General features: G+C 45.3%; 1 protein-coding gene across 1 annotated transcript in view; it reads left to right on the top strand.

The window, feature by feature from the left end:
* FAT3 (FAT atypical cadherin 3) overlaps window positions 1-18,001 on the top strand; it is a 450,350-nt gene extending 432,349 nt beyond the window's left edge. Inside the window, 5 exon segments of the mRNA XM_081860894.1 lie at window positions 399-1,051; window positions 2,209-2,322; window positions 4,549-4,608; window positions 11,280-11,315; window positions 12,013-18,001. Of these exon segments, the coding sequence (XP_081717020.1) occupies window positions 399-1,051; window positions 2,209-2,322; window positions 4,549-4,608; window positions 11,280-11,315; window positions 12,013-12,638 (1,489 nt within the window). The 3' untranslated portion in view covers window positions 12,639-18,001.
* The last annotated feature ends 1,620 nt before the right edge of the window (window positions 18,002-19,621 follow it).

Below are 19,621 nucleotides of genomic sequence, written 5' to 3' on the forward strand. Positions count from 1 at the left end.
AAGGGGAAGGAGATGGGCTCAGAGTGGTGTGTGGCCTGGGGATAATCCTGACTCAGTTGTCCCAATCTGACTGGGTTGTCCGACTTCCAACAAGTGAAACACATTACCACAGTAAAATATCAAACTTCTCTATTCAGGGCTGCCTTCAAATGTCTTCTAAAAGTCAGATAGTTGTTTATCTCCTTGACATCTAATGGGAGGGCATTCCACAGGGCGGGCGCCACTACCGAGAAGGCCCTCTGCCCGGTTCCCTGTAACCTCACTTCTCACAGGGAGGGAACCGCCAGAAGGACCTCTATGCTGGATCTCAGTGTCCGGGCTGATGGATGGTGGCAGAGGTGCTCCTAGAGGGCCACTTGTGGCCTCTGATTTCACCCCTACTTTTCCCCCCCCTTCAGGTGTGAGGAGGATATTAACGAATGCGAGAGAGAAGAGTGCGAGAATGGCGGCTCTTGCGTCAACGTATTTGGGTCCTTTCTATGCAACTGCACTCCGGGATACATGGGGCAACACTGTGGGCTGAGACCGGTGGTCGTCCCAAACATCCAAGCCGGCCATTCTTACGTGGGCAAAGAGGAGCTCATCGGCATCGCTGTCGTGCTTTTCGTCATATTCCTGTTGGTCGTCCTTTTCGTAGTGTTCCGCAAGAAAGTGTTCAGGAAGAACTACTCCCGCAACAACATCACCTTGGTGCAAGACCCGGCGACTGCCGCTCTGCTTCACAAGAGCAATGGGATTCAGTTCAAAAACATGAGGAACAGCGGGGATGGCCGCAATATTTATCAGGAGGTGGGGCCACCTCAGGTCCCCGTGAGGCCCATGGCCTACACCCCTTGCTTCCAGAGCGACTCAAGGAACAATTTGGACAAGATCGTTGATGGGCTCGGGGTGGAACATCAGGAGATGACAACATTCCACCCAGAGTCTCCTCGGATCCTGACAGCCAGGCGAGGAGTCGTCGTGTGCAGTGTGGCCCCCAACCTTCCTGCTGTGTCTCCGTGCCGTTCCGACTGCGACTCCATCAGGAAGACCTGGGAAAACGGCACTGAAAGTGAGTGGTTTAGGCAGAGGCACATTTATTGGTTTCACGAAATTTTGTATACTGCTTCGATTGTAGGAAGAAACCTCAAAAGTGGCTTGCGAACAAGACAGAAGCAATAAAATTATCACTAGAAATTTTGCAGCCATAACTTACAGAAAACAATAATTGTACATACTTTATCTACCTTCTGAGAAAAATACAAAACATTAAACAAAGCCACAGAGACTTGCGAACTACCCAGCTTAAAATGAACTTATAATGTCTGGTTTCAGTAGATTTTTCAAATGCTTAACTCAGTCTTTTAGATAAGTTCATGAAGATACCAACAAAAGGTAAGTTCGGTGTTATTCACAATACCGAGAGATGCTAGTGGAGTTGTAGATAGATGTTCATAAAGTTGTAGACAATGATAAAGTATGTATAATTATTGTTCTGTGTAGATTGATTGCCAATGTATTGCATGAGTCACACTATCAGCAGCACAGGTTGCATTTTCTAGCATAACTTACAGAAAGTCAAAACCACAAAGTCAAGCTCATGCCAGCTTTCTAAACATGTGGATTGCAGGGCTCTCCCCGCCCCCTATTTCTTACTTCATTCAGTCATTAATTTATTCCCACCATGGCTGTCAGAGTGGCTTGCAGATCAAGAGAGAATAATGCCCTCACCTTCACAACCTAAAAATATACAACATGAAAGGATAAACGGGGAGTGCATTACGGCTGCACATGGAGTAGTCTGAAAACAACTCACATTTTTGTGGTGAGGCAGATGCACAAACCTTTTCACTAAAATGGGGGTTATTAATTGCCAGCCTTTGGGCCACATCTGGATGTCAGAATTCTGCCACCACCAGCCTTCCAAATATTCCCGCTGCCTTTCTCTTTACCTTTAGCAGATAAGGCAGCAGAAAGGGGTGAAAAGAGCACGAAGGAGAGATTTTTATTTTTAAAATCTTTTAAGCTGGGTTGTTTCTTATAATTAATTAGTTTAAATGTTGTAAACCGCCTTGAATTCCAACTTGGCAGGAATGGGCAGGACGTAAATATATTGAATATAACAACAGTAGTAATAATAGTTGAAGTAGCTTTGATTGCACATTGTTAGATTCAGTAAAGATTTGTGCCCCACCAATTTCCTTTCCTTCCTTTCTTTTGTATGTCTAGGCAAAGGACTTGATGACGTGGAAGAGGTGACCTGTTTTTCGGGCAGCAATAAAGGCAGCAACTCTGAAGTCCAGTCCCTCAGTTCTTACCAGTCCGACTCGGGCGATGATAATGGTAATGGCATACTATTTTAACCCCCTCACTTATCACCAAGAGTGTATTATATGTATACTGGTGTTCTACCAGACTTTCTTGTGATGTGGATAACTGAGATGCTAAATAGCATGGTGTGTCCACTCTGTAGTACAGATTCTCATGGAATGGCTCCTAGCTGAAGGGGAAAGGAGCACGATCAGTTGTGCACAGCTATGTGCCAGAGGTAACTGACTTAAGTCAGAGGTAACTGACTTAAAGAACAGTCCATGCTTTCCCTAAAGTTTGCTATGCTGAAGACGGCTATTCTGGTATAAATACTTTTTTTACAAACTACTACAAAATAATCATCACAAGAGAGGATATTTTAAAATCTTACAAATTCAGATCAGTGGCAGAGCACACGTTCTGCATGCAGAAGATTTAAAATTCTGCATTTGTTTAAAGTGTTGATGGCCAAACTTGGCCCTCCAGCTGTTTTGGGACTACAGTTCCCGTCACCCCTTACCACTGGTCCTGTGAGCTAGAGGTGATGGCAGTTGAAATATACTAGGAGTCGAGAGTGGATTTCATGCTCTTTATTCAGCTCATAGTGGTGGGGAGGAATGGAAGTTCTCCCAGAATGTCTGCTTTATATACATTATTTACACAATGGGCCCCACGTGACTGGCTAATTCCAGGATTTTCCTGTAGGCCAATCAGGTTGCGGATTCACTTCCACCTGGAGCTGGATTGGGTGGCTCCTGTGGACCAATCAGACTGCTGCATTCTGGATCCTATTGTTCTAGGACCAATCAGACTGCTGCATTCTGGATCCTATTGTTCTAGGACCAATCAGACTGCTGCATTCTGAATCCTATTGTTCTAGGACCAATCAGACTACTGCATTCTGAATCCTAGGACCAATCAGACTGCTGCTTTTAGGATCCTATTCAACTCAGTACATAACAGGAGTTGTGGTCCCAAAACAGCTGGAGGGCCACGTTTGGCCATCACTGGGTTAAAGGATCAGGTCTCAGTCGTTGGAAAAGAACTCCATCTGAGAACCAAGAGAGCCACTTCTGGTCCGAGTAGGGAATACTGGACTAGGTGGAACTCCAGTTGTCTGGCTCAGTATGTTGCTATATGACACAGATAAGGAGTCCATCAGTTCTTCACCCGGTTGCTTCTGAGATGAAATGTCCCTCTTCTACAAAGCTGGTGAAAATGTGGCAGCCCCAATGCTGAAAATGTGGCCATTAAGCATGCCGACTTGCCCCCACAATTAAGGAGACCGGCGCAGCATGCGCACATGTCGTGCAACATGCTGACGTCACTCATGCACGTGCGAGTGAGGTGAGCATGTTGTGCTGCAAGCACTTGTGGCCGCCGCAGAATTTTGAGGCAGCCCAGCCCTCTCCCTGAAAATTTTTGAGGTGGCCGTCAGCCCCCCCCCCCCATCCGTTGATGCCCCTAGTGGCCATCTTTGATCTATAACAGTTTCTGGATTTTTTAAGCCAGTTCCTTAAACCAAGGGTAGCCTGATGTTTTAGACCACCAACTCTCCTCAACCATGGTGATTGGCCATGCTAGCTAGGGTTGATTGGAGTGGTAGCCCCCAACATCTGCAGGGCACGACTTTGGTTTGCCCTGCCTTCAACGAAAGCTATTCGGTGATGATCTTTTAATTAAGACTGCTCGATTTGTTCGTTTCCCCCACCAGGGCTTTGTTCTCGTAGGCACAGTATAATAAAGTGAAAGCGTTCTTATTGGAAAAAAGATTTAGACCAAAAGACTTTCACACCATCTCATATCCTTGTGATTGCCTAAAAAGATAATGGTCGCCAGGAGGATAGCAGCTTGCCTTTGGAGGCCTTTAAGTGAGGATTAATTAGAGATTAGTGTCAGGTAGGCAAGATACTCTCCTGGTTAATTGAATCTGCTGGACAATCCAGGAACTGATATTCATCACTGCATATGAGCTTTCTGAAAGTACTGCCTTTGAATGTATCCCCATTTGCTTTTCTGTTGGGGGGGTGGAATTGTATGGGATTATCTAAATTTGAAATGTCCTTCAAGCCGCTGCATAATTTATTAATGCCACCGCCTCCCCTTCCCATGCCCATAGACTTCCCTCACCCACCCCTGGTCCCAGCAAACCTGTCTGCGCTGTGAGAATTTAATATTGGTAGCCTTAGAACGTTGTGTGTTATAAATACTAACATGAAGCTACCCTTCCCTTTATTTCTGCTCTCCTTCTCCCACAAGCTTCCATAGTGACTGTCATACAGCTTGTCAACAACGTAGTTGACAATATAGAAAATGAAGGTATTTAATCATTTTTTAAAACTATTTCTCCTGAATTGCCGCGTCGTCGTTTTTCCGTTTTGTTCTTCTGTGTGAAAAGCCACAGCAGAAACTCATTAACTCACCCTAACTAGCCAGGCCGCAGCAAACGATTTCGTATGACGAATAAGCAAGGTCTTTAAGGTGGGGAGAGGGGTGGCCTGGGAGGAAGGCAAGCAGTTCATTATTATGACTTTTGTTGACATCAGAGAGTCAGTGTTTAGGAGGAGAGCGGGTTTGCGGTTTGGTTCGCCCCTCCCACCCCAACATGCAGTGTCTTTTACAGTCCTAATGGTCCCAGAGGGATTACGTTGTCAGAAAGCATCCCCAAAGAAAAAATGGATTTGACAAGATGCTGCGGCATCAGGCGCATTGCTAGCTTATCCAAAGCACAGTGACACCGTGGTAAATAAACAATACACAAAGAGCAAAACTTCACGTTTTTGTGGAGCCAACTTGTTTAGCCAAATTTAGCCAATTTTTTAATGGGGCAGACCCCGCTTCCTCAAAAAGCGTAATTTAAATCACCTTGTAAAATAAGCCAACCATGCTGTCTTCTGCTTATAGCTGGCAGAGACTGAGAAACAGTGGTTTGCCTAAGATGGAGCTGGGAAGTTTCTGGCCCAGAGGCCAAATGCAGTCCAGGCCTCTGTGACTGGCCCTTGGAACGCTCCCCAAGCCACACCCCCTCTCCCTAAGCCACACCTCCTCTCCCCAAGCCACACCCCTCTCCCTAAGCCACACCTCCTCTCCCCAAGCCACACCTCCTCTCCCTAAGCCACACCTCCTCTCCCCAAGCCACAACCCTCACTAGCCCTGCTTTGCCCCCGAGTTTGTTTACCTGGCTGAATTTTGTCCATGAACTCTGATCATGCCTCTTGCTCTTATGGATGTGGTATATGGACAGGTGCATGTAGAGACCAGAGTGCTGTGCAAATGAGAAAAATTGCAATTGTTGTTTCATCCACTTTTACCTCTAGCCCCTGCCCCTGTCAACCTTGGACTGAAAAAGCTTCCTCCCCTCTGGCTTCAGGCTACTTCATGCAGTTGTGTTACCGGCGAGGTTTGAACCCAGGACCAGAAGTTGCTTTCTCTATCCCCCAGATACCAAACGTCCAATCCCAGACGCCTCTGCCTGCCAAAGATAACTTCAGCATAGTGCAAATCCTAACGCGGTGGGCAGGATTAAGAAGCTGGTATAGTATAGTCCAGCTGGAAAGAGCTTCGTTCTTTGCTAGGGCCATCTTCTGCAAAAATAGAATCTCTTTCAGACCATCTCAAGAAAGCTCCTTTAGAATTGGCCGCTTGCTTTTAGGCTGAGGTCCCTGCCTTAGCATTGATATCCCGTTGGGCTGCTTCTCCCAGCCATGATAAGCTTTCCAGTTGCGATCACACCTGCTCAAAAGGCCTGATTTGGAAGCCGTTTCATCTTGGATGTCTGCCAGGTAGAGCATATGCTTTGAATGCAGAAGGCCTCAGGATTAATACACAGCTTGTCCCGTTGAATGGTCTCAGGAAGTACAGCTGAGAAAGATCCTTGCTTGAAACTTTAAAGAGCTGACTCTGTCAGAGTAAATGATACTGGGCTAAGTGGACCAATGTTCTGGTTTAGCATAAAGGAGCTTTTTAATAATAATAATAATAATAATAATAATAATAATAATAATAATCTAGATTGCAGTTTTCTCTATTAACAAAATCTTTTCTTTTCCCCCCAAAGTCCCTAAACCCAACTATGTCCCTAACTAGCAATGTTAAAAGTAAAAATGAACCAGGAGATCCAAGCAGGAATATTTGTTTGGAGGACCATACCACCCTGGGATCTTTTGATAAAGGGCGGTATATAAATTGAATAAATAAGAATAATAATCCCCAGTTTAGTTTGAACCCAACCTCAGCTTGGGGCACAGCCCATGGGCCTGATGTGAAAAAAAGAAGTTTGATTAATTGGTTCTTTGCAAATTCCAGCATCCGTTGACCTGCTTTGCGCCTCCTGGACTAATATACTGATCGAAGCAAAGCTGTGCTTCAGATTTTTATTTTTGCAATGCAATTCATTCCATTTATTTTTTATTTTATTTATTAAATTCATATGCCACGTTTCTTCTGAGGATCACAGGGTGGTTTACAATATAAAAGCACAGGAACATATACCATAATAACAGACAAAACAGTAACACACAAACCCCCTCACACGCACACAGTTTAAAAGGCTATAGGTCATTTAATTAGCCAAAGGCCAAGGAGAAGAGAAAAAGTTTGCACCTGGCTACCTAAAGATTTGTGGTGAACCCACCAGACAAGCCTCTCTGGGGAGAGCATTCCACAATCAAGGAGCCACCGCAGAAAAGGCCCGTTCCCATGTTGCCACCTTCTGGACCTCTCATGGAGGGGGCCTCAGAGATTCATTAGGGCCTCGGATAATGAGTGCAGGGTATAGTTCATATGGAGAGAGGCGATCCTTGAAGTATTGCAGTTCTGAGCTGTGTTAAGGCTTTATAGGTAAAAAAAAACAGCACTTTGAATTGGGCCTGGGAACTATTTGGCAGCCAGTGCAGTCAGGCCAGAATCAGGATTACATGCTTAAACCGCCTTGCCCCTGGCTGCTGAATTCTGCCCCAGCTGAAGGTTCTGAACCATCTTCAGAGGCAGCCCCATGTGTGACGTATTGCAGTAATCTAACCTGGAGGTTACCAGATCATAGACGACAGAAGTTAGGCTGTCCCTGTCCCGTTAGGGGTGTAGATAGGCCACCAGCTGAAGCTGATGGAAGGCACTCTGCGCCACTGAGGCCGCCTGAGCCTCAAGTGACAACAAGGGGTCCAGAAGTACCTGCAAGCTGACTAGCTGATCCTTCAGGTGGAGTGTAACCCATCAGGAGCAGGCCACCTCCCATCCATCTGGTCATGACTTAAAACAATATGCATTTGTACATGCTATTTTTAATAGAGATGCTTTCTGAGTGAAAACATTTTAGAATTGCAGGTTTTATGAGAAAATGCCATTAGAAATAGGTGTTTTAATGTGAATTGCCCATGCACCATGTGTGTAAACAGGACAAAACCGATTTATGAAAGAAGACATTCAAGAATTAGGTGGCCATAGTCCCTGTAGTCCCTACAGTGAAATATTCTGCATTTGATGGATCCACAAGACCTTGAATTAATTTTATTATTTCGGTCGCAGACCAGTTCCAGCCCACATAAAATATCAAGAAAGTCATAAAACACAATAGGGATACATTTAAATTTGCTATTAGGTATAACAGGGGCAATACAGATATAGCAACAGTTTAAAAATTTATAAATTAAAACTTAGTCACTAACATATAACCTAAATTTATCATTTAAGGCCTTAATCATTGTGATAGCACAGCTTGTTCCCTAAGTTTTATGGCAATTGCACAGAATTTGGCGACCCTTAACGTGATCTCAGGATCCTTGTCCTCTACCAGGGATTTTAGACACTGAAGTTCAGATTCATTTGGAGATTTTTGCATAGCAGGGATAATAAATACCGAGCGTATATCCCCGTAGAAACGGCAGCGTAACAAGGCATGACAGTTTCTTCCTCCATCAAGCTGCAGGGGCAGACTCGTTCCGCGTATGGTTTACCCTCAAATCTGCCCTGCAATAAGGCAGATGGCAGCATGTCCACAACACCTTGCTTGCATAAATCTTGCTTCAACGTGGGAAAGGAAGGGAAGTCCTTTTGAACTGCATGGTGGGCAAGTGAGGAGGTTAGTGAGGTTCTGCTGTGTAGCATAAATATAAACTGTCCATATAGGCATGCACTAAGACGCGCGGTACCTCCGCGCTGAGTGGGGTATGGGCATAAAACCAGTGACCCAGAAACGGTCCTCATTTCCTCTCAATGCAATGCTTTTGAGTCAGTTTTTTGTTTTGTTCTTTTGGAGCAGTCAGGGCCGGTTCAGACAGTGCTACCTGAGCTGTAACCACTGGTCACGAAAAAAAGGGTTTTCCTTCTGCCGACCATCTCGCTCGCCTCGTTTCAGTTCATCTTTCATTGCCATCAAAGCTCCCGTGTGAGGAATGCAGAGATTGAGGTTTTTTGTTTTTGTTTTGCCAGAATTTGCCCCAGCTCAAATCCTGGCCAGAACCTCGGGTTCCCCAGCTGGGGCTTGAGGAATTTCTGCACCCAGGACAGCCCAGTTCTGTCGTGTTCCACTTCGGCCTTTATAATTAAGTAAAGCCTTTAAATGATAATCACAGGAGACGTGGTCCAAACATATCACAAAATGCTATCTTCTGAAAGGATCCCATGCTTCACCAAGCTTCTGCAGGGTTAGCGTTCCAGGGGGAAAGTCTTTTTCTCCCCAAAATAAATTTCACTGCAGTTCTGCCCCAAAGACTGCTCCGTACCTTCTTTTTAAAAAACAATAAAAAGTAAACTTCTGGGCTCCATAGTTGAAAAACGTAGGGTTGCTTCCACCTAAGTTTTGTTAAGAGTAGAAATGAATTATTATGTCCATTGATTTCAGAAGGTTTGCCCTGAACAATTTGTTCAGGTCATATCTCCCGATAATAATAATAAAAAGTCCTATTAGAGCTGCATCATAAGTACCCTTTCTCCAAAAGGACAGCCTACTTTCTGGCTTCTTTCCATCCTATGCCTTTAAATCCCTCTTGCTGTTAACCTATTATGATAGGGTTGCCATATTCCAAACAGTGAAAGTCTGGACAGAAAGATTGTTGCGCCTTTTTTGCTTTTTCTTTTTTGGGCAAAGTTGTTGAGCTTTTCTAATTTTGCTCAAGGCTGTTGGGCTGCCATGCGTCCGGATTTTCCCAGATGTTTTGCCGATTTTCGCCCAGACACTGTTGCCAACGGCAGAATGGCAACCCTATATTGGGATATGATGTGCTTATTTGCATTCCTGCAGAAAAAACTGCACAGCTCAGCAGTACAGAACAAGCTAATAATAATAATAATATATTCTTTATACCCCGCCCATCTGGCTGGGCTTCCCCAGCCACTCTGGGTGGCTTCAAACAAAATATTAAAATACAGTAATGCGTCAAACATTAAAAGCTTCCCTAAACAGGGCTGCCTTCAGATGTCCTCCTAAAGTCAGATAGTTGTTCTTCTCTTTGACATCTGGTGGGAGGGTGTTCCACAGGGCAGGCGCCACTACCGAGAAGGCCCTCTGCCTGGTTCCCTGTAACTTGGCTTCTCGCAGTGAGGGAACCGCCAGAGATCCCTTGGCGCTGGACCTCAGTGTCCGGGTAGAATGATGGGGATGGAGACGCTCCTTCAGACATACTGGACCGAGGCCGTTTAGGGCTTTAAAGGTCAGCACCAACACTTTGAATTGTGCTCAGAAACGTAGTTTGAATGTGAAAGGTCCCAGGTTCAATCCCTGCCACCTCTAGGTAGGCTAAGAAAGACTGCTGCCTGAAAGAAAGCCTGGAGAGATGCAATCTGCTACTAAGGGCTCCTCCAGCCTTCTTTTCGTCCCATGTTTCTAGGCATATATCTGGGCTTTAGAGCTCTTGTTTCCAAGCTGTGTCTTTGGTTTTTTGTCCCCGTGCTTTCCCTGGGAAAACCCACCTTTTACCAACGAAGCAGAGTGAACGGCAGTCGGCTTTTCTGTGGATTGCCGTTTGCTCCGATTCAAGGTTTTCCTGGGTAAAGCATGGGGACGAAACCAAACCTCCCAGACACAGAGCTTTATAGTGCCTGGAATGTGTGGTGCAAAAGGAAGTCTGCTTGAGCCCTAAGGACAGATAGCAACAACCTGGGCCAGCAGTCGGACTTGGTATCTGGAGCCGCCGAGATAGTGGGGTGGATTCTGGGGACCTCCCTCACACCCTACCACTTACTGGGGTGGAGCAGGGTGGCAGCAAAGTTGGCACAGGGGGGATGCACCAGTGGAAGCAAGGGATTGGCTCCACCAAAGTGCCCACATGGCTCTGAGGTTGCTGCCACCTGCCTTACTCCATCCCAGTAAGTAACAGTGACTTCGGTGTTGGGAGTTCAGCAGCACCCCACCATGGCGGCTTATCCTTAGCAGACCCTACAATAAAGGCAGAGAAGGAACCCAGGCTGTTTGCTTCCCCCGGCCTCGTTCCACGCTCCATATGGAAAGTCTCCTCTTTCTAGCTAGGAGAGGGCTCTGTCGTATTTGCTTCCGGTGGCCCAATTGACTGCCTTTCTATTCTGTTCTGTTCAGGTTGTTATACCGTGCCTCTCACCGTGGTATCTGAGCGTACTTGGGCCCAGATTTGTTTGAACCGGCCCTGAGAATGGTAGATTCTTATTTTTTTTTCTGTTTCACAGTGAGCAAGAGAGAGATAAAGCATACTTCGCAAATTTTAAGAGAGAGGGGAAAAAACTGCATAGGGTTTTTTTGTTTGTGTTAAAGCTATGTGCTTGAGTCAGCTTTGCATGTTTCATTCAGATAACTATAGTCGTAATGATTAGACGTAAAGTGATTTTGTCGATTGACTTCTGCCTAGAAAAATCAGATTTATTTGCTTTTTAAAAAGATAAACCTTAAACTGAAGCTTTGCTTAAAAGCGCTTTTCGTAATACTTTTAAGTCAGATGTGTTTTAGAAGCAATGTGAGATTTTTCTGCAATGTGCAGGCCTGAGAGTTTCCAGTGTTGCTTTTTCTCCCACTTTGTATTTAACAGTGACTGATATGGATCAAGGACAGAACTACAACAGAGGTGACACATACCTGCCTGCTGCAATTCGTGGGAATGTGGAGGGGGGGTCCCAAAGGCCGGAGTTTTAACACATTACTAATACACTCAGTTCGGCCTTCACCTTTTAGATCACGCTATGCCCACGTTCTGCATGTCTGAGCATGTATATATTTTTGGTGCCCAAGGCGGGGGAGGGGTGGCATTTCGTTTTTATTTTTCTTCCAGGGATTTGTTGGTTCTTTTTCATCTCTGCCTATTTATTTTGTGTGCCTGTGTAATTTTGCTTTCCCTCCCCAGACCAAGATCTTGGAAAAGAATGCAGCAGCAAGAGCATGCTGACTTCTATTAATGTATATATTTGCGTTCTGCGCTAACAGTTTGATGCTCACCTCCCATGCGTGGAACCTTATGTTGGGTTTTCAGCATTTTAAATTTATTTCTCAGACTCTTCCTTTCTAACATAAACTTGGCTGTGTTGCATTGGTTGTCGTCGTGACGTTATATCGCTTCTCTCCACTTGGGCCAAAGCATGGTTGGCCAGGGTTTTAAAAAGCAAAACAACAGTGATGCATGCCAGCTATTTTTTTTTGCATATACAGCTTCATTATGCTCGGACCCAGTGGGGATTTGCTTCATGCCGGGTGCATGCCATTGGCCGCCTCTCTTCCAAGACTTACGCCTCCCTCCCCATTCACTGTGGGTTTGTTTCCTTCTGCAGCTTATCACTGGGACACCTCTGATTGGATGCCGAGCGCTCGACTATCTGACATTGAGGAGGTGCCCAATTATGAGACAACAGATGGCAGCTCAGTGCATCACGGGAGCACAAGGGAGCTGGAAACAGACTACTACCTTGGCGGCTACGATATTGACAGCGACTACCCTCCTCCGCAGGATGAGGAGTTTTTAAACCAGGACCAGTTGCCGCCTCCTCTCCCGGAGGATTACCCAGACCAGTACGAAGCCCTTCCTTCATCCCAGCCGGTCTCCATGGCCGGCACACTTAGCCCGGATTGCAGGCGACGGCCACAGTTCCACCCGAGCCAGTACCTCCCTCCACACCAGTTCCCCAACGAGATGGACAACGGCGGGTCTCAGACTGGGAACGAGTTTAGTACTTTTGGCGTTGGCCCAGGACCAAACGCAGAGAACAATAGTCTGGCCAAGAAGCCCTTGTCCTTACACAATTCCCTGGACGCATCGTCGTCTGACGTTTCTATGGGCTGTGGCTTTGATGACTCTGAGGTGGCAATGAGTGACTATGAAAGCATTGAGGAGCTGCGCCTTGACCACCACCACGTTCACATTCCATTTGTGGAGACCCACCACCAGACCCAAGTGTGAAGGAGCCTCTTTTGTTGACGTTGTTTCTGTCGTTTGGTCCCATTCATAGCATTAACTGTCAAGAAGGCTTTCTTTTCGCTGAGAAAAATAAATAAATAGATCTGTATATGGGGCAAGGTGGAAATATAGCATAACCCATTTTTAACCCTGTCGAGAAATCTGTGATGACCATGTGCAAGGAGATAACAAATGGTTGCCTCCCAAAATTGGTAGCTGGAGAAGGCTCTCGATTCCTTGGAGTTGACGTTGTTTGTTTGTTGCCAGGCATAGAGGTTCCCTGTTGTGTGGTGGCAGACTGAATTTTCCTCCAACCAGCTTTGTGGGGGATCATGCTATTAAAAGTGTTACAAGGCTGAAGCACTTGCAGTATTCAAGAAAAGCTGAAACTCATTTCCTGGGTCCTAGAACTGTGGCTGCATGGGTCGAACTTGGGTGAAGTGAGAAATAAGAGTGAATTAGGTGCCAAGGCTGCTGCTGCTGCACAAAGTATATCTGAATTTTAAGGAGGGGAAAGGGACATCCTTTCCAAACCAGTAGTCCATAATAAGATCCCTTTCTGCCATGTTATGGATGTAGTTAAAGTGACTGTGTTTGTATTCTAAGAGTTGTTTCCAATTTTAGCCCCATGCAGGGTAGACTTAAGCATCTAAGTTAGCTGTGTCTGTTAATTTTAATGGATCTGATCTGCAGGTCGTAGTTATTCCTCCAGCCCCAAAGCAAGAGGGGATTTAGAGATACTTTGGCACCACGTTGAGACACTGAGTGGCGGGATATCCCATCTGCTGCAAACCATGTGGAATCTGCAACAATCACTGCATGCTCTCAGCTGAATCCAGTGGGTCACTTTGCCTCGGCTTGTGCACGATGGTGAGCTAACACACTGCCAGACCAACTCCTTAGTAGCAATCGGTGCCTTGATGTCATCAAATGAGGATGAAATGTACTTAAGACCATACTGACCATCCTGTAGTTCCAGGAAAGAAGGAGGATTGGGGCAGCTTGCCTTGCAGGAGTAAGCAGCAGCTCCAGAAAAACTCCAGCCACTGCACAGCAGTGAAAGGATTCGGGAGCCCTGCTCTCCTTCACACTTGGCCACTCTGCTGAGAGATGCTCCAAGGACGCAGGATTTGCAAGGAACTCTGCTGAAGACGTGCTTCTGCATCCCACACGTGGTCTGTGCAAAAAAACTCCCAAGGCATCCACACTATTTTTACTTATTTATTTATTTTGGTGTGTTCGGTCCCTCGAGACCCACTGTAGGCTTTTTGGGATTCATCACCACTTTTCGTTCATCCACATGCTCTTTTAAAAAAACTAGAAAATTGTGGAGGTCTGGGGAAGTGTTCCCCAGCCATATTTGCATCTCCTGCTTTAATGCTGCAAAATGTTGCCATCTCTTAAAATAATTTTTATTTATTTTATTTTGCCTATATACAGTTTAAAGGTGGGAGGGGAAGCCACTCTTCCTTTGCTAAGAGAATTCAGCCAGCCAGGAAGGGTACGGAATGAATAAATCATTCCCCTTGGAGTGGAGTCACGGATGAATAGATGCCCTAACAGGTTTTTCATGCCCCCGCCTTAGCCGAGTTCTCTGTCAACACGACGTTAAATGAGTGTTCCCAGTGCTTCCCTTCCATGAACTGGGTTTTTTTCCCTTCTTCTTTTCTGCTGACTGAACCGAACTTCATTGTTTCAGCTTTCATTAAGCTAATCAGCAGCCAGTTCTTTCTGCCACGAGAAATATTGTTCATAAGCTGCCACCCAGCAGTCAAAATGGTTAAAAGCAACAAGAAGGAATAAACAACACAACCGCCATGTAACACTTTTAATAGCAAAGAGACTCTGAAATCCACATCGTGGAGCTCGTAATTCAATGTTTACTGCCCCTTTACCCACATTCTCTTAAGAGCATGATCGCAAAGATTTGTACCGCAGCAAACGTTCTGGATAGAGCACTGAGACATCTGTTAAAAATGGGTTTTGAGCCAAGGCAAATATATCACCCATATAAATATTTTGATAAATATAGACCTGTCCATACTTCCTGTTAAATTAATGGACATTTTTCTTAGTTTCCCCTCAAGAATATCATGGACGTAACAAATTTGTGATACCTTTGCTTTCTCAGTCCCTCCACCTCCGATGTGTTTTCTTGGAGGGTGGGTGGGAAGCGATATTACTTGAACTTCCTGTCTGCCAGTTGTGAAGAAGCAGCTAAATGACAAATTTGTCTCCCAAACTCAAACCAGTTCTTCCAAGCGAGGGGCGGCCAACACTGGCCAAAAGGGTCTCCTGACTCAGAGGTGCTTCCTCGATGGAGAAGCTCACTGATATGTGTGTGTGTGTGTGTGTGTGAATTGTCCTGGTGGGACAGGAGAATTGAACTTCCTTTTTCAATAGCCAGATGGGCAGTGAGGTGTTCTGCCGTACTTTGCACCCAGTATGCGTTGGGTCGCTTCAGCTATTGCACGCGTGAACTTTGAACCTTTCTTCAACTGAACCAGTGACCTTTGCTCTTTGCCCCCCCACCACGAAGTAATTGTGAAATAATCCCAACCTGGTTTACACTTCACAGAGGGTGCATTCCAGCTTGTGTTTCCCAGGGGCGCTCAATATCTAGGTTTATATTTTATTTTTTACTGCGACATATCAACAGGGTCACACAGGGAAATAAATTGAAAAGCGGGAACCCCTTAATGCACAAGCAAGAAGAGAAACGTTGCTATTCCCTGCACTTGGTGTGTCCCCCGCCTGTTTTCTACAAGTCTTCCGCACAAAGGACTCTTAACGCTGCCTAAAGTTAGCAGCATGGTGGGAGCCTTGGCTCCTGAGCAGGGAATATCTTCCATTCTTGCACATCCTAAGCTGCCCTCCCCTCTGTGGGAGCCCTGCAGTTTTCGGTCCTTCCCCTTCTTCCCAAAGCCTATGCAGCCACCATTCTCCTCCCCTCTCTCTTTTTTCTCCAGCTGCTCTCTGCCCCCTCGGCCCATACAGGTGTCCAACTTATGCAAGGGGGGGAAGTCCAGCTGTGCAAACCTCAGAAATAATTGTATTCATTAACCCATGCACCATATTTTCATTTAGGCTCTTCCTTAACCCCACACAGACCTGCTAGCATGTTTCCGCTCTTAATCCTCCAGGCTAAAAAATAAATAAATCCCTAACAACATTGGCCACGATCCAGAAGAAACAGTGGGCATGCATTGTGTGAATCATCATTTCTGCTTCTGATTTGTCTTCGGTTTGGATTAGTGCCAGTGACGTGTGGCAAAGGTTAGTTGTAAGAAAGTTCCATGACTCGATTGAGTTGAAAGCAACTGAATTTGAGCTGGTCTTGCAAGGCTCACAGGCCACATTTGCACTAGAATACATTTAAAGCACTATGATGCTACTAGAAATGGTCATGGCTTTCCTCCCAAAGAATTCTGGGGGCTGTAGTTTGTTAAGGGTGCCGAGAGTTCTTGAAGAGACCCCTCTTCCCCTCCCAGAGCTATCCCATTCCTGAGGAGAGGGATTGACTGTTAAACTCCCACTCCAGGAGTTGTAGTTCTGCTAGAGGAACAGGGACCTCCTCTCAGCACCCTTTGCAAACTACAGCTACCAGAATTCTTTGAAGGAAGCCATTACTATGTAAAGTGGCCGTTGTTTTTTAATGTGTGGTGTGAATGTGCCCGTAGCCTGACTGAGGAAGTAGGATTCTACCCTGAAGCACTTCAGACTCCAGGCAGGGAAAACCACATTTCTGACCTCTCTTCCCTCCATGTAGTAGACTAGGACATCCTGGAGACGTTTTGTGGGTCATATGCTGCCCAGATCTGCTTTCAGTGTTAAAAGATCGTCCCGCTAACAAAAGAGTAAACCAAATCTATCCAAAGAAAGGATTGCCCACGAGGTATTTGTGACTCCAAACCTCTTTCCGTTCAGGCGGCAGCTCATGGTGTCTGTGATGGTGAATTCATATACTACCAAGGGTCACAGACTTTTGGTTTCCTCGTGGTAAGAATTAACATCAAAAGAATTTGGCATTGCCACCAAGTTAGTGGGCTGCTTTTATTTAAAGGGAGTTTTCAGATTCTAGAGGGAAATAACTGCAAGAAGTTTTTAGCGGGGCTATTGTATTGAACTGTAGTTTCAAAAAATAGTTTGCGGAAAGACCTTAAATCAGGAAATGGAGGTGGGAGGCATGTTCATGAAGATGCAACATTTGGTGTTTCTGAAATCATTTTGTAATCACGGTTTTGCCTGTTTGGCACTTGTCCTCACACCCGACATATCTGTAATGCAATTTACTGTAAGCTTGTCCATTGCAGACTGTTACTTTCAGCTTGCTGTTTCCAAGGCTATGCACCAAACAAAAAGGCACTGACGTTGTTGTTACTTCACATGTGAGAGGGGCAACTGGAGAGTACTGCAAATGAAATGATTCCCATCATGTAGTTTTTTTAAATAAAGCAATAATTTACAAATGTTGTGTTACAAGGCCATAACCAGGGTTTGATACCAGCAGTGTTAAGGATAAATTTGAACCGGGTGGTGGAAATTTGAACCCTCACTGTATAGCTAAATCCTGTCATTATCAGAGACCTGGGTTGTTTCCAGAACAATTTTACAAGCCCATAGTAACTGCATTTGGAGAGGGTCGTCTGGGAAATGTAAGGAGTTCTTTTGAAGCACTGTATAAGAAAGATAGTTGTCTTGTAAATTTTACCTGTTGCAAGCAGGCTGGTTTGTAAAAGATGTATGTTTTTGGTGTTTTAAAAAAAAAGTTTATAAAATAATGTACATAATAATTTTGGAATTACCTGGCTTTTGTAGATATTTGATGCCAATCAAGTTGCTTTTAATTTCTTTTTTTTCCCCGTGTTCATTTATGTATTCTGAAGAAACTCATCAATGTCAGATTTAAGGTAATGGAAAAATCAACAAAAAATGGTGACTAGGTTGGGGAAACAACACTTCTTAATCACTTCAGAATGTACTGTAACTTTTCTTTGAATCAGCTGTTTCTCATTAACATTTCTCTCAGTTTCTAAGACTGCTTCCTAATGAACCCCACCCCTTCAGATGAATGGGTCTTTGCACAAATGCTATTACAGACATGTTTTCTAATGCTGTTTCACTTAGGCATTTGAGGTTCCGCCATTATTCCAACTACACAACAACTTTATGCAAAGGGAAGTTTATCACTTCGTGTGGATCTGGTCCCTCGTCGGCAAATGCATCGGTCTTTCATATTTGCTGTTGGCAGTATTGTCTTGTGTTATTTTGCTAAAAAAGAAAAAAAAGACAGAAAAAGAATGTGTACAGGTTTGTAACTGCCAAAATTTAAAACCAGTTTTCAAGTAAAAACAAAAACACATTGAGTTGATTCTTCATTGGCTTTTTCCATTGGGGTGCATTCTCACTGTACAGTACAAGTGAACATGGACTGGCTGGAGGCAGAGGTGTTGTCACAGGCACCAGCTGAGGAACCCCCAAGGGAAGAAGGCTCAGAGCTAAGGGATTGGTGGTGGGATGGCGACGAGTGGTCAGAGGGAGCAGACTGGGGGGAGGAGGTGTCAGAAGGTGAAGAGGTAACAGGCTTTAGTGAGCAGGAAGAGGCTGCGGCAGAAAGCAGTCCAGAATCGGAGGCAGAAGAGGAGAGGAGCGGGGTTGAGAGGCAGAAATAAGTCAGACTGCTTAAGAGGCACAGATGCCTTCCTTCTGCTGTGACCAGCTTCCCCTCTCTGCTGGTCTCCCAGGACCAGAAGAGGTATGAAGAGGCTGGAGCAAAAATAGACAAGGCGTTGGAGCCTCAGATTGCTTGGGAAGGAAAACTTAGAGAGCTGTGGGAAATCAGGGACTTTCAGTGCTCACAACTGCCCCATGGGGCCACTTCTACCATGAAGAGTTGGTGCCCTCTCTAGGCCTGGCCTGATCTATCTTGTTTCTCTGAATAAAGAGCCATCTACAATGAAGCTGTGTGAGTTATAGCTGACCTGCTCCAGGATTTGTCCAATCTTGCTCCCCGTCCCTCCGCACACACTCCATGGTTTCTCCCTGAAATGGCTGCAGCTGACCAGCAAAAGAGAGACAAAGGGGAAACATATACCTGATCTCTGATTTGTCTGATTTTGCTGTCTCTCTCCATGGGGTCACGAAGAGTTGGACACAACTAAACAGCAACAAAGCTGTCTCTGTCCCTTCATGTTTTCTGCCCGAAAATGGCTACCGCTGACCAGCAAAGTACAATCACGTCAGGAAGTGGGCAAACCGGCTGTTCAGTATCTGAAGCTGCAGAACATATAGTGAGGTTTGGGCAAAATTATTTTATGTTCAGATAAGTGAATTTTCGCATTTCGGGTGGGCAGATTGTGGGACCTGCATATATATAGAAACCTCTGGCTTCTGCATGACTGTAACCTCTTGTACAAAGGTAAGGTTCACTTTTGCCTCTGGCTATGCCCACCATTGACGCAGAAGCCCCGTAGATTTGCCCTCAAACCACCTGCTGTGGAAATAGTTCTCAATTCCTGCATCCTAGGGTCGGTAGGGAGGTGGACAAGCATTGGCTCTTTTGTTCTCCTGTCTGCCCAAGGATCATTATATATGTCTGCAGTAGGGGAGCCCTTACCTGCCGCCCATGTCCCAGATTTTGCTCCTCTCTTGGAATATAGCCACTCACACTTTACCAGTCACTCAGCCAGTTAGTCTTTCATGGAGTAGCCACACAGCTACTGACCCATCAGCACACTTATCTGGTCCCTTTTTGAGCCATTCAGCTGCCAAACATTAATTTTGCCACTCACTCATTCAGCCACTCGGCAGATATGTCTTCATGATATATGGTTTATTTGCACATATATGCAACCTGAGCCTACAACGGAGGTGTTCACAGTATTAGCACCCCAAGAGGGTCTTGCTTCTCCTGTGGATTTCAGTAGAAATCGAGCATCATACTCTGTTTCTGGCTTCTATCTACTTCAAGCTCACACACCTCAGTT

The sequence above is a fragment of the Podarcis erhardii genome (assembly GCF_964252035.2).
Source record: "Podarcis erhardii genome assembly, chromosome: 4".
NCBI lineage: Eukaryota > Metazoa > Chordata > Lepidosauria > Squamata > Lacertidae > Podarcis > Podarcis erhardii.